This window comes from Notolepis coatsorum, assembly GCF_963971535.1.
Source record: "Notolepis coatsorum genome assembly, chromosome: 7".
NCBI classification, from domain to species: domain Eukaryota; kingdom Metazoa; phylum Chordata; class Actinopteri; order Aulopiformes; family Paralepididae; genus Notolepis; species Notolepis coatsorum.
In genome coordinates, this window is record NC_140171.1 from 159,016,258 (window position 1) to 159,029,894 (window position 13,637).

The 13,637-nt window shown below is 44.8% G+C and overlaps 1 protein-coding gene across 4 annotated transcripts in view; it reads right to left on the bottom strand.

Moving 5' to 3' along the window:
- The window catches only part of helz (helicase with zinc finger), a 186,608-nt gene that overhangs the window by 37,747 nt on the left and 135,224 nt on the right, over positions 1-13,637 (bottom strand). For all 4 annotated transcript variants that reach the window (XM_084319194.1, XM_084319193.1, XM_084319192.1 and 1 more), the window contains exon 24: positions 7,003-7,285. In XM_084319194.1, coding sequence (XP_084175320.1) covers positions 7,003-7,285 — 283 coding nt within the window. The remainder of the gene's footprint in view (positions 1-7,002; positions 7,286-13,637) is intronic.

The window sequence follows — 13,637 nt, forward strand, 5'->3', positions numbered from 1 at the left end:
CACACACACACACACACACACACACACACACACACACACACACACACACACACACACACACACACACACACACACACACACACACACACACACACACACACACACACACACACACACACACACACACACACACACTGTGTTCAGCAGTGTTATGAAACATGTCCTGCAGGTTTTGTAATGTTTGGATAAAAAAAAACGTTGATTTATAGTCCGATTTGTGTTATGCCACACCCACCTTTAGCATTTGTACCGCCCCCTAGTGGTCGATTTGAATGACATTTTCAGGGTATGTTGATTGGCCTAAAAGTTGTTGACTTGCATCCATTTTTGTGCTAAGCCACAAAAGTTTATTGGTTAATTAATATCTTAAAATATAAAAAAGGTATGAACATGCATACAAATATACAACATTTGATAAGCTTGATCTAGTCATGATACACAACAAATTTATTTGGTAGTAATTGGACTTGGAGATGTCAAAATTGTGTTCTACATGAAATCCAAGAGGGCGGACATTATGGGTCCAAGAGACAAATTTGTAGAATGAGTAGATGGATGTCTGTAGCAAGTTCTGTGTTAATCAGACTCACGCCATAAGAGTTATACCCTTTTTTATGTGTAGCACCCCCTAGTGGTAAGTTTGAATGATATTTTCAGGGTATGTTTCAGGTCTTGATGTGGACATATCCTGCACGCTGTGATGATTGGCCTAACGGTGCATCAATCTATGTGCTGAGCCAGGGCCCTCATTCATCAAGTTTTCTTAGAAACTGTTCTATTTCCACACGTAAGCACAGAATTTAGAATGTGTGCACGCACAAAAAAAACAGGATTTATCACACGTGCGTACACAGGTCCTACGCACACCTGTCATGATAAATATCACCTTGCTTCTACGCTGAGGCTCGTGCACACTTTCACGTATTTGCATACCAAAACCGCCCCGATTAACCATATACGGTAATGGAACACCCCCATGAAATGTGGAAAAATGGACTAAACCGAGGGAAGCGTGTTATGAGACAGGCTGACAGACGTGTACACGTACGGTGATGTCGGATATGATATCTATTAACCATTGCTGCCTGGGCAGCGCAAACACTAATAAAGACCGTGCTGGAATATGACTGCCTTTTCCCGTTTTGTTTGATTAATACCCAGGGATTAAAGTTCTCCTCAATTTTATTCCAAATCGCGACGGATTTTCCGTCAATTTTCTACCTGCTGCATATGATTTCTAGAGGCATACAATCTATTTTGATGTCAGTATTGGGTAGCCTATATAAACAATAATACGAGAGCATATACAAGAACAATGAATCTCACTGCCATGTATGATGTAGCCTGCCTATGTGATCAATACATGAACTTGAATTCCATCATGTTTGTGTGTGGGAGCTCACAAGGCTGTTGTCACAATGGGTGGTACAGTAATAACAGTCTACACAATATCACGATGGACCATGCCATGTAGCCTATGTTCTATTATGACATGATCTGTGACGACAAATGTTCTAGAATGTTTGATTATGACATCATACTCTGACAGCATGCCTATGATCAATAAAAACGCGAACTTGAATCCCATCATCATATTTACATAGTCTGTCCACTATCTTTATTACTTTGTTATTCCCCCCCCCCCCATCTATGTAAAGCGACCTTGCATGGGTCTCTTGAAAGGCGCTATGTAAAATGAAGCTATTATTATTATTGTTGTTGTTGTTATTATTATTATCATGTCTGTGTGCTGAGCTCAGTGAAGTTTCAACGGAGCGAGGTAATCTATTCTAATCAACAAATTGAAGTAGAAAGCATTCCGTTGTGGCCAATCTTATTTGGAAACATGACACAAAATAATAGTATGTCGCTTTTTATTTGAAACAATATTTAATGGCGTTTGGAGGTGGGTGTTCTGCTTCTGCCCCCCATGCCAAACAAGCAAGCCAACCTCTTGTTCCCGCATGAGCCCGTTATAATTACACTACTGTCGCTATTTTACAATGAACTATAATGAATTACGGGTCATACAGAAGTTGAACACGCCAGTGTTGGAAGTAATGCACGGAAGCTTATTTCTGTGTTGAAACTAATGCATTAACTGAGGAGCGCATATGCCGTAGTAACGATATTCTACCACTGGGCGTCAGCTAAGCATGCTCAGAGCTGTGCGTAGACATAAGCACAAAGTCAAGTTCAAGTTAAAATTGATAAATCCCACACTTTGCTTAGAAATGGTCGTACGCACGGGTTAAGCACATATCTGTGCGTACGTCACATTGATAAATGAGGGCCCAGGCCTTTTTGAAGTTTCTTCAAAACAAAAAAAAGATATAAAACAGACATATCCAACTTTAGATAAGCTTGATCCACTAATGATCCACAGCTCATTTGGTCATAATTGGACTGTAATTTGACAGTGTAGGAGTAGATGTCAAAATGGTGTTTTACGGGCGGTCAGGTGGCGTAGCGGAGATTGTGCTCGTCACCAATGCAAGAGGCTGCGGTCTCGACTCCCGGAGAGTCAGCATTGCCTTGGCTTGGGCTGATCGCTATACTAACTCGTTTGGCTGAGTTAGGGGGAGGGAAGCCGTGGGTGGGTCCTGGGCGTTGTGGACAGCGACCCCTACAGTTCGGTCGGGGCGCCTGCACAGCGAGGGTAGGATCTGGAGAGAGGTAGTGCAACCTTCCACACGTTACACTCTCCCAGTGAGAATCTGCGCTGCCAGGCTGGCTGCCGGCTGGCTGCACATGTGTCGGAGGAAAGCATGTGATAGTCTCCGGTAGGGGTGGACGGTATGGTCTAAAATTTATATCACGGTATAATTTGAAGCATAGACGGTAACGGTATATATCACGGTATCATCGTTTTTGATTAAAAAAAAAATTATTTTATATAATTATAATTTTTTTTTTTTATAAAATATATATATTATATAATTAGACTTGTACTTGTATTATCTGCGAGACATCGCCACCACGCAACAAGCTCCACTGTCTGTGTGTACTCTAGTAGCCTCCAGCTACGGCCAGGATTCTCCGAGCTGCACCTGGACCTATACTCGAGTAGCCTCGAGCAGAGCTACGGCCAGGATTCTCCGGCGCTGCACCTGGACCCTATTGTATTGGTATAACGTTAGCAAGCCCTCAGCTCGAATACGCATCGAATCAGTGTTATAAGACATTGATATCAGGAGCTATCTGTAGCTACTGCATATATAACGTTAATACAACGCCTCAGTGAATTATTTAGTTCAATGGGACATTTCGTTTTGAACGGTGAACTAACTTGCGTTAACGTGAGCTAACAGGTAGCATACACGTCTCTAGTACTAGACTTTGTGGAGCGTTTGTTGATGTCAGGAGCTATCGGTAGCTGGCCGACTAGATACCGTTCGGTTAGACAATGCCCCATCATGTATTAAACTAAAAGTGAATAGTTGACTGGGTCATTTTGTAACGGTAGCTAAGCTAACGTTAGCTCAGGGAGACGCCGTCCCGACAGCTCCCGTGTCCCGTCCCACTAGACTACTAGACCCGTGTTTACATGCGTGCGGTAGGGGCTGGCACGCCCACTGCGCGAAGCCTCCTAAATAACTTTTTCCAGTTCGCACATATCTATTATCTATGACTAATTCTATCTATTTTTAGGGGCAAATGCGAGTGAAATAGTCGTGCTGTGGTTACATGACGTCATTGCTATTTTAGAGCTGCACTACCGGTTACACGGTATAGTCAAAATCCATACCGTAGAGCAAATTCATACCGTTTATACCGTCCACCCCTAGTCTCCGGCCTCCTGGACCAACAGTAGGGGGGGGGGTGCGCAACAACCAGGAAGGGGGTTGGGAATTGGCATAACGACTAACAGTGGGATGGGAGAAAAATCGGAAAAAGAGGGGGAAAAAGATAATAAAAAAAAAATTATAATAATTTCTGTTTTACATAAAACCCCAAATGGTGGAAAATCAATATGGTGGACTTTATGGGTCCTTGAGGCACATAGGTGGATGTCTGTAACAAGCTTTCTGTAAATCGGACTTATGGCGTAGGAGTTTTGACCTTTCAGTTCAAAAGTCTGACCTTTCATTATAGGCCAGTCGAGGTGATGTACCAGTTCCCCCCCGATGAGGGAAGGACGTACGGCACATGTGGTGTTTCATGTCGTCTCTTGTGGCCTTTTGATTTCAAGCTCCAGTCCCGCTTTGGAATTGATCATTTTAAAGAAAATCTTCTTGCCATGGAGTGATCATGTTTTTATTTTATATCGTTTGTTTTCATAGAAATGTGTAGACATTTAATTTTTTGTATCCACTTTTTCTCCTCCTGTTTTTCTGTGTTTTTCTCCCATCCCAATTTAGTCGTATGCCAATTCTCCCCCCCCCCCCCCCCCCCCCCCACACACTTTCCTGGTCGTTGCTCGCATGTGCCCCCCCACTGGTCGTTCTAGGGAGCCCTGAAGTCTATCGGATGCTTCCTCCGAGACATAGGAGACAGCCAGCAGCTTCTTTTCACCTGCCAGCGCGGACTCTCATTGTTGAGGTGTAACGTGTGGGAGGCTCACACTACCCTCACCATCTCCCTCCCCTCGCTGTACAGGCGCCCTGACCGACCTGTAGGAGTCGCTGTTTTACAACGACCAGATTACCACCCACCGGCTTCCCTCCCGCTGACCAATTGAGCCAGTATGACGGCCGGCCAAGCCGGAGGCAACGCTGACAGCCGGATTCGATACCAGTTAGGGATGCCCCGATCGATCGGCCACCGATCGGTATCGCCGATAATCAGTATAAATATGCGATCGGTGATAATGCTTTATTTTCACTGATCGTCAACCCGATCTCACTCGCTGTTGCTGAGTTCTGTCTCAGACACCGGTAGTGCAGCGTCTGCTCATTCCTCCAGCCCCTCCCGTACGCATGTAAACACGGGTCTAGTCTAGTGAGACACGGGAGGACGGCGTCTCCTTGAGCTAACGTTAGCTTAGCTACCGTTACAAAATGACCCAGTCAACTATTCACCCTTTAGTTTAATACATGATGAGGCATTGTCTAACTGAACGGTATCTAGCCAGCCAGCTACCGATAGCTCCTGACATCAACAAACGCTCCAGCAAGTATAGTAGGTATGTATGATACCTGTTAGCTGTTAGCTCACGTTAGCGCAAGTTAGTTCACTGTTAAAAACGAAATGTCCCATTGAACTAAATAATTCACTGAGGCGTTGTATTAACGTTATATATCCGGCTAGCAGTAGCTACAGATAGCTCCTGATATCAATGTCTTATAACACTGATTCGATGCGTATTCGAGCTGAGGGCTTGCTGAGCACAGTTAAGTAACATTATACCAATAGGCAGGGGCGGACCTAGCCCATTTGGCGCCCTAGGCGAGATTCACCACTGCTTTTTTCTTCATAGTTCTCTAACGTTAGTCTTTCTTTCCTCAACGTTCAATTCTATAAACACTTGACCGATACCCATCAATGCACAGCGCTCTAGCATGTTCTGACTGTGAACACCTAAAGCTGAGGCTCAGACCGACCGACCGTTTTAGATTTTTGGCTCATTTTCCCTTATGTTAGAATTTTTTTAATGTAAAAATAATGGTTGCAGATATAGAGGTGGGCGCCAAAACTGCACAGAAAAAAAAAATTAAAAATTAAAAAAAATAATTTTTTTTTTTTTTTGGCACCCCCCTCTGGGTGGCGCTCTAGGCGACCGCCTATATCGCCTGTAGGAAGGTCCGCCCCTGCCAATAGGGTCCAGGTGCAGCGCCGGAGAATCCTGGCCGTAGCTCAAGGCTACTCGAGTATAGGTCCAGCTGCAGCTCCGGAGAATCCTGGCCGTAGATGGAGGCTACTAGAGTACACAGACAGTGGAGCTTGTTGCGTGGTGGCGATGTCTCACATGTCTAATTATATAATATATATATTTTATAAAAAAAAAAAAAAAAAAATTATATAAAATACATTTTAATTTCTTTTAATCAAAAACGATCGGTATCGGCCGATATGGCTCACGACGATCGGTGGCAAAAAACGTGATCGGGGCATCCCTAATACCAGTGTCTCTCGCGTTGGTGACGAGCGCTTAGTCCGCTGCGCCACCCAGCCGCCCCATGCGTAGACGTTTTCTCAAATCTTTTTAGTATTTGTGTGCTCTCACTATCTTGTTTTTGTTTGTGTTTTAAATGTCTGCCAGAATGTAATACCTCACCCTGTAACTTAACCCACATGTTTTACATTTACGCTCTTGACTAAAATTACTGACACAATGTCCAAAATATTCACACTCTCTGTAAATATTTCCCCACATCCCGCCATCTTTGGTGTTCCAGAAGACTAGGCACGGTTCACTTCCAGACAAGTAGGGGTTCTGGCTTTTACCTCCTTGATAGTGAGACGCCATCTCCTCCTCCACTGGAAGTCTACTAAACCACCCTCTAGCGCCCAGTGGCTGAGAGAAGTGATGTCCTTCTTAAAATTGGAAAGAATCAGATATTCCACCAGAGGTCATCTGGGTACATTCCAGAAAAAATGGGACCCACTCCCCAATACTTTGACTCCATCTAGTCCCACCTCACCGAATGATGGAGGCCCCCCGCCCCCACCTCTCTCTCCTTCTGCCCCTCCCTCTCTGCTTCCTTCTCTCTTCATTTTTCTGTATTTTATTTTATTTTATGTGTTGTTGTTTTGATATCCGTTTTGTATGTATATGAAAATAAGTTCTTCCAATAAAAATGTATAAAATTAAATAAAAAAGTCAATTTGGATAAAAGCGTCAGCTAAATGACTAAATGTGAATCTGCAAATCATGTTGTGTTATGTATTTCTCAAAACGCAACTAATGGTCCGTTCTCACCCAAAGCAGACAGAGTATATTTCAATGCAATTTTAATCCTAAATCTTTATAATACGATACTGCTACACGAAATAACGTTTTAGATTCATAAAAATATCTCTATATAATTTACCTCCTGGCCCTCCCCACCTTCTTCTTACCTTGGGGGGTGACGGTTGCTGTTGTTGGCCCCCCTGCTTACTGGAGCTGGCCTGCACTAGATGCTGTGGATGGGGCTGGTGGGAGTGCAGGCCCTGCGCGGCCGCGTGGTGGGGGCCCAGCATGGGCCGCAGGGCGCGGGGGATGAACTCAGGGGCCAGGGGGTTGAGGACGTACGTCTTCTTCAGCTCCAGAGCCTCCAGCTGAGCCTTGATCTGCTCGAAGGTGATGCCATGCAGGCTGGCGTTGTCGTGGCAGATCTCGATGAAGTGCTCCCAGAACTTCCTGGAGAGGGGAGGAGAGAGAGGGAGAGGGAGAGGGAGAGGGAGAGGGAGAGGGAGAGGGAGAGGGAGAGGGAGAGGGAGAGAGAGAGAGAGAGAGAGAGAGGAGAGAGAGAGAGAGAGAGAGAGAGAGAGAGAGAGAGAGAGGGGACAAGAGGGAAGGAGGGAGAGAGAGAGAGGGAGGGAGAGGGGACAAGAGGGAAGGAGGGAGGGAGAGAGAGGGGGGACAAGAGGGAAGGAGGGAGGGAGAGAGAGGGGGACAAGAGGGATGGAGGGAGGGAGAGAGAGTGGACAAGAGGGAAGCAGGGAGGGAGAGAGACGGAGAAAGAGGGGACAAGAGGGAAGGAGGGAGAGAGAGAGGGGACAAGAGGGAAGGAGGGAGGGAGAGAGAGAGGACAAGAGGGAAGGAGGGAGGGAGAGAGGACAAGAGGGAAGGAGGGAGAGAGCAAGAGGGGACAAGAGGGAAGGAGGGAGGAGAGAGAGGACAAGAGGGAAGGAGGGAGGGAGAGAGAGGACAAGAGGGAAGGAGGGAGGGAGAGAGAGAGGGAGGGAGAGAGGAGGGAGGGAGAGAGGAGACGGATGGAGAGATGTTTATTTATCTGTATGGATTTGTCCTTTATTTTGTTTCGTCTTACAATATGGTGCAATGTCACAGCAGCACGGTTGTCGGGCCTAACAAAATTAATAGTTGGTTTCAGGTTGGTTGTCAGTTTGGCCATGGGTAGGTAGGGAATTTATTTTATTTTATTTTTTTATTTTATTCTTTCCCACGGCGACTATGGATAGGGAATTTCTTTATTTAATTAAAATGTTCACAACAACATGGATGCATGTACTCTGCCAGCATGTTTAATATCCATAATACTAAATGTTTGACTAAGATTTCTATGAAACTTTATTCTAAAAAAAAAAAAAAAAAAAAAATCTGATTTTTTTTTTTTTTATATAATTTTTTTTTTTAAACTCATAAAATATATTGGGTCGCACCTAAATCGGCAGGGTCGGTCGGCAACCTGAAACCAACTATTAATTTTGTTAGGCCTCATGATGATGCTAGTGGTTTTCCAAAGTCACTAGCCACTCAGCATGTTCACCAGCCAAAAATCACACGGACACACTATCCAAATATCCAGTTGTTTTTTATAGTGTAGTCTCTCGGTCTCAAGTTTGGCTACTTGAGACAGAGGGAGAGACTCTCACACACGCGACGCAAGTAAGGCACACTTGCTGACGACACAGTGGTGGTGGGCCTGATCTCTGCCAACGACGAGAGGGCCTACCTGGAAGAGGTCAAGGTCCTGGCGGGATGGTGCCAGGAAAACAGCCTCTCCCTGAACGTCAGCAAAACAAAGGAGATGATTGTGGACTTCAGGAGGTCGGGGGTCAAGGACTACAGCCCCCTCAGCATCGACGGGGCACCGGTTGAGAGAGTCAACAGCTTTAAGTACCTCGGAGCCCACATATCCGAGGACTTGACATGGACCTCACACATTGACAGTGTTGTGAAGAAGGCACGACAACGCCTCTACTTCCTCAGGCGCCTAAGGAAGTTCCAAGTCAGTCAGAAGATCCTTAAGAACTTCTACTCATGTACAATAGAGAGCATCCTGACCGGCAACATCACCTCCTGGTTTGGGAATAGCACTGCACAAGACCGAAGCAGACTACAAAGAGTGACACGTTCAGCCGAACACACAATTGGAGGGGGGCTCCCCACCCTCCAGAACATTTACAACAAGCGGTGCAGGGGCAAGGCTAAGAGAATCATTAAAGTCTCCAGTCACCCGAACAACTGTCTCTTTGAACTGCTGCGGTCAGGCAAGCGATACCGGAGTCTCAAGGCGAGCACAGAAAGACTCAGGAGAAGCTTCTATCCCCAGGCCATCAGGCTGCTAAACGAACAATGAACACTACACAACAACAACCACCAAACGCACATAGCACACACATCCACACGCACACACTCACTTTAAACAAACACACTGTAGCACCCACTCCACACACTTTATAGCACACACTCACTTTAAACAAACACACTGTAGCACCCACTCCCCACACTTTATATTTATGGATGAAGGATTGCACTACAACTCGTACACCTTACTGTAAATTGTACCTAAATTGTACCTCATCCCATTTCTGCTTTGCACTATATAGTATTGTATATTAGTACACTGCATAGTATTGTATATTATATGGTAACTCAGTTACGTCTATTCTGCATCGAACATTGTACATATGTCTATACTGAACACTGTGACCTCATTTTCTACTTCTAAATTACATGCTATACTATGTTATTTGATACTATCTTGTCTAGCACAGTCTCTGGAGCGTAACAGTAAGAAGCATTTTGTATGAAAGTATTCTGTACTTCTGTATGACAACTATTAAAGAAACTGAAACTGAAACACTGCGTTTCGAGTACGTGCATCCAAGCTGACTGCTGTTTTTTAAGAAACATCTTGCGTGCACGGGCGCACGTTAGAGGGAACATTGGCCATAAGTAATATATTGACATATATACACAAATGTACAATGAGTACATATTACAAATAAGTACATATATTACATATATTTTTACTTTAAATGTTTTATAAAACCTGCAGGGAGATGCACGCGGGACGCTCGCGTGAGGACAGTGCCTTTACCTCGAGACCCAAACCTTAAGAACTGGTCTGCTTCCCCTTAACAATTGTGTGTATTGAGCCGTACTGTATTGTACCCGTTCTGCAATCTGTTCATACATTTTTCAATCAATCAATCAATCAAACCCCACCGTTACCTTAAACCAGGGGTTCCAAATACATTTTCTGCCCGGTCCACTTTCTAGGATTCAAATGACTCGACGGGCCGACCCCGACCGCCTCACCCCTCCCTCATGCAAAATGCAGACATAGGCTACGTGAGAAGAACAGAGTTTATTCCTACAATAAAGATAAGTGGATGTGAAATGCTGTCAGAAGTGACTCCGTATACAGAGTGTATATGAAACATGAGTGTGCTGCTGTCTCTCCGCTGAAGAGGACTAAAGTCTGAGTGCCTCGTGCCTCCAGGCTCACGTAAGTGAACGTGTCTGTTTGAGCAAAAGACACAGAGAAAGAGAGATAAAGTGGGCATGTGCTTGTAAATGCATAGGAGGTAATTTTGTGTGCTTTGGCAACATGTAGAAGTACGTCATGCCAATAAAGCCATTTGAATTGAATTGAATTGAGAGAAAGAGAGAGACTACGCATGTCCTTGTAAATACCCAACGTGTTTAGTATTTATGTTACTACATCTACAATCTATATAGGGTGTGCAGTGTTGGTGTGCACGCCCTCGCTACATACGTGTGCATGTGTAAACATGTGATCATCGTTCTGCACGCCTGTGGAGGATGTAGCCAAAGGGCCGGCGGACAGACGGGGAACACGAGAGGAGACAGGCTTCCCTCCGAGAGCAGAAACAACTCCCCGTTCCCCAACGCCATGTGTGGGATTATATACTGTCGCTACAGGGGATGGAGTGATGCATGGAGTGATACAGGAGATGTAGTGATACAGGAGGATTATACTGTCACTACAGGGGATGGAGTGATACAGGAGATGGAGTGATACAGGAGATGGAGTGATACATGGAGTGACAGAGGAGTGATACAGGAGATGGAGGGATACAGGAGATGGAGTGATTCAAGTTTCTTTAATAGTTGTCATACAGAAGTACAGAATACTTTTATACAAAATGCTTCTTACTGTTACGCTCCAGAGTAAGAAGCATTTTGTATAAAAGTATTCTGTACTTCTGTATGACAACTATTAAAGAAACTTGAATCACTCCATCTCCTGTATCACTCCATCTCCTGTATCCCTCCATCTCCTGTATCACTCCATCTCCTGTATCACTCAGCTATCACTCCATGTATCACTCCATCTCCTGTATCACTCCATCTCCTGTATCACTCAGCTATCACTCCATGTATCACTCCATCTCCTGTATCACTCCATCTCCTGTATCACTCCGCTATCACTCCATGTATCACTCCATCTCCTGTATCACTCCATCTCCTTTATCACTCCATCTCCTGTAGCGACAGTATAATCCTCCTGTATCACTACATCTCCTGTATCACTCCATCTCCTGTATCACTCAGCTATCACTCCATGTATCACTCCATATCCTGTATCACTCCATCTCCTGTATCACTCCGCTATCACTCCATGTATCACTCCATCTCCTGTATCACTCCATCTCCTTTATCACTCCATCTCCTGTAGCGACAGTATAATCCTCCTGTATCACTACATCTCCTGTATCACTCCATCTCCTGTATCACTCAGCTATCACTCCATGTATCACTCCATCTCCTGTATCACTCCATCTCCTGTATCACTCCATCTCCTGTATCACTCCATCTCCTGATACAGGAGATGGAGTGATGCATGGAGTGATAGAGGAGTGATACAGGAGATGGAGTGATACAGGAGATGGAGTGATACAACATTTTGTTCAGTAAATGTATTTCCAATGAGCGTATTCAAGCAAAATTTGCACCAGACGTTTGTATTAACTCAAGAAATCCAGACAAGAAATCTAAACATTAAAGTCCATATGTAAATAAAGTTATGTGTAATAAAGTGGAATGAAACAGGAAAAAAGGATTGGACACACTAAGAAAAAGCAGTAGACCACAGCAAGGAAAGGCAAGGAACTAGCTGAAAACCAAAACTAATTAGGAGGCAACTCTAAAGTCTTTGATTATTCTCTTAGCCATGCCCATGCCACCGCTTGTTGTAAATGTTCTGGAGAGTGGGAAGCCCCCCTCCAATTGTGCGTTCGGCTGAACGGGCCACTCTCTGTAGTCTGCTGCGGTCTTGTGCGGTGCTATTCCCAAACCAGGAGGTGATATTGCCAGTCAGGATGCTCTCTATTGTGCATGAGTAGAAGTTCTTGAGGATCTTCTGACTCACGTTGAACTTCCTTAAGCGCCTAAGGAAGTAGAGGCGTTGTCGTGCCTTCTTGATAACACTGTCAATGTGTGAGGTCCATGTCAAGTCCTCGGATATGTGGACTCCGAAGTACTTAAAACTGTTCACTCTCTCAACCGGTGCCCCATCGATGCTGAGGGGGCTGTAGTCCCTGACCCCCGACCTCCTAAAGTCCACAATCATCTCCTTTGTTTTGCAGACGTTCAGGGAGAGGCAGTTCTCTTGACACCATCCCGCCAGGACCTTAACCTCCTCCAGGTAGGCCCTCTCGTCGTTTGCAGAGATCAGGCCCACCACTACTGTGTCGTCAGCAAATTTGATGATTGTGTTGCTGTTCCGCTGAGTCCAGTGGATATTATTGCGAGAGATAATTCATACATATTATGAAAAGCCAATGTGTTGTTTAGGATTTGGAGGGGGGGTAGCGACAGTCTGATAAGTCTCTGCGGGGGTCTAACACCTATTCAACCGCACACACCGCTCTGTCTCTCACAGTGTGTGTGTGTGCGCGTGCGTGTATGTGCGTTTCGTGACGCGATGTAGTTCTCTGGAAAATGGGGATAATTAAAACCATACCACCTAGCAAGAATTAAACATATTTACAAGTCGTATTAAGTTTAGCAAGTAAGGAGACATATATATATATAACATCTCAAAGCACTCGAAAATTTCATTTTTCTATTTTTACCGATTTCTGAAAAGAGTGACTTTTTGACCATTTCAGAGAAATTCTAAATCCCTTTGTTACCCGCCGGCAAGAGCAGACAGCGTGAGCAGACTCGAGAATTAAGCACCCCCCACAGCCCAAATGGAATGATCCAAAAAAATTATATATATATACTGTATATATTTATAAAAAAAATAAAATTTGACTACTAGTGAACTATCGGCAAATTTTGGATAATCAAAGTCGACTACAGATACTTAAGTCAGGGAGAATAAGAGGGCTGTGGTTTTAAGGGTGGTAAGACATGAAGAAACCAAGACAGCATGGTGACCCTAAACATGTAGACGGGGACACAGACAGCATTATGACTCGAGAGGCGTCCACCGTCCTGTCTCATCGCTGCCAGCTGGGGGGAGACAAATGTGTGTGTGTGTGTGTCCGTCCGTCCATGCTAATTGATCTGCAGTGACTTGTGTGGGCTATTTTTCCTCCTTGGGAATTAATCAGCCTTCAATAAGGCAGTGTGTTCCCCTCAAGGCGAGACCCCCCCCCACTGACCCAGATCACATCCATACCAACAGCTTGGAAACAATAATACATAACTGGCAACAAGCACTGTTGTGGGTACTCCTATTAAACCTTTCACTGCCACACGGCAGCCGGTTAAACCCTTTCACTGTGACAAATCCGCGGAGCTAATGATGCTAATGATGGAGCATCGC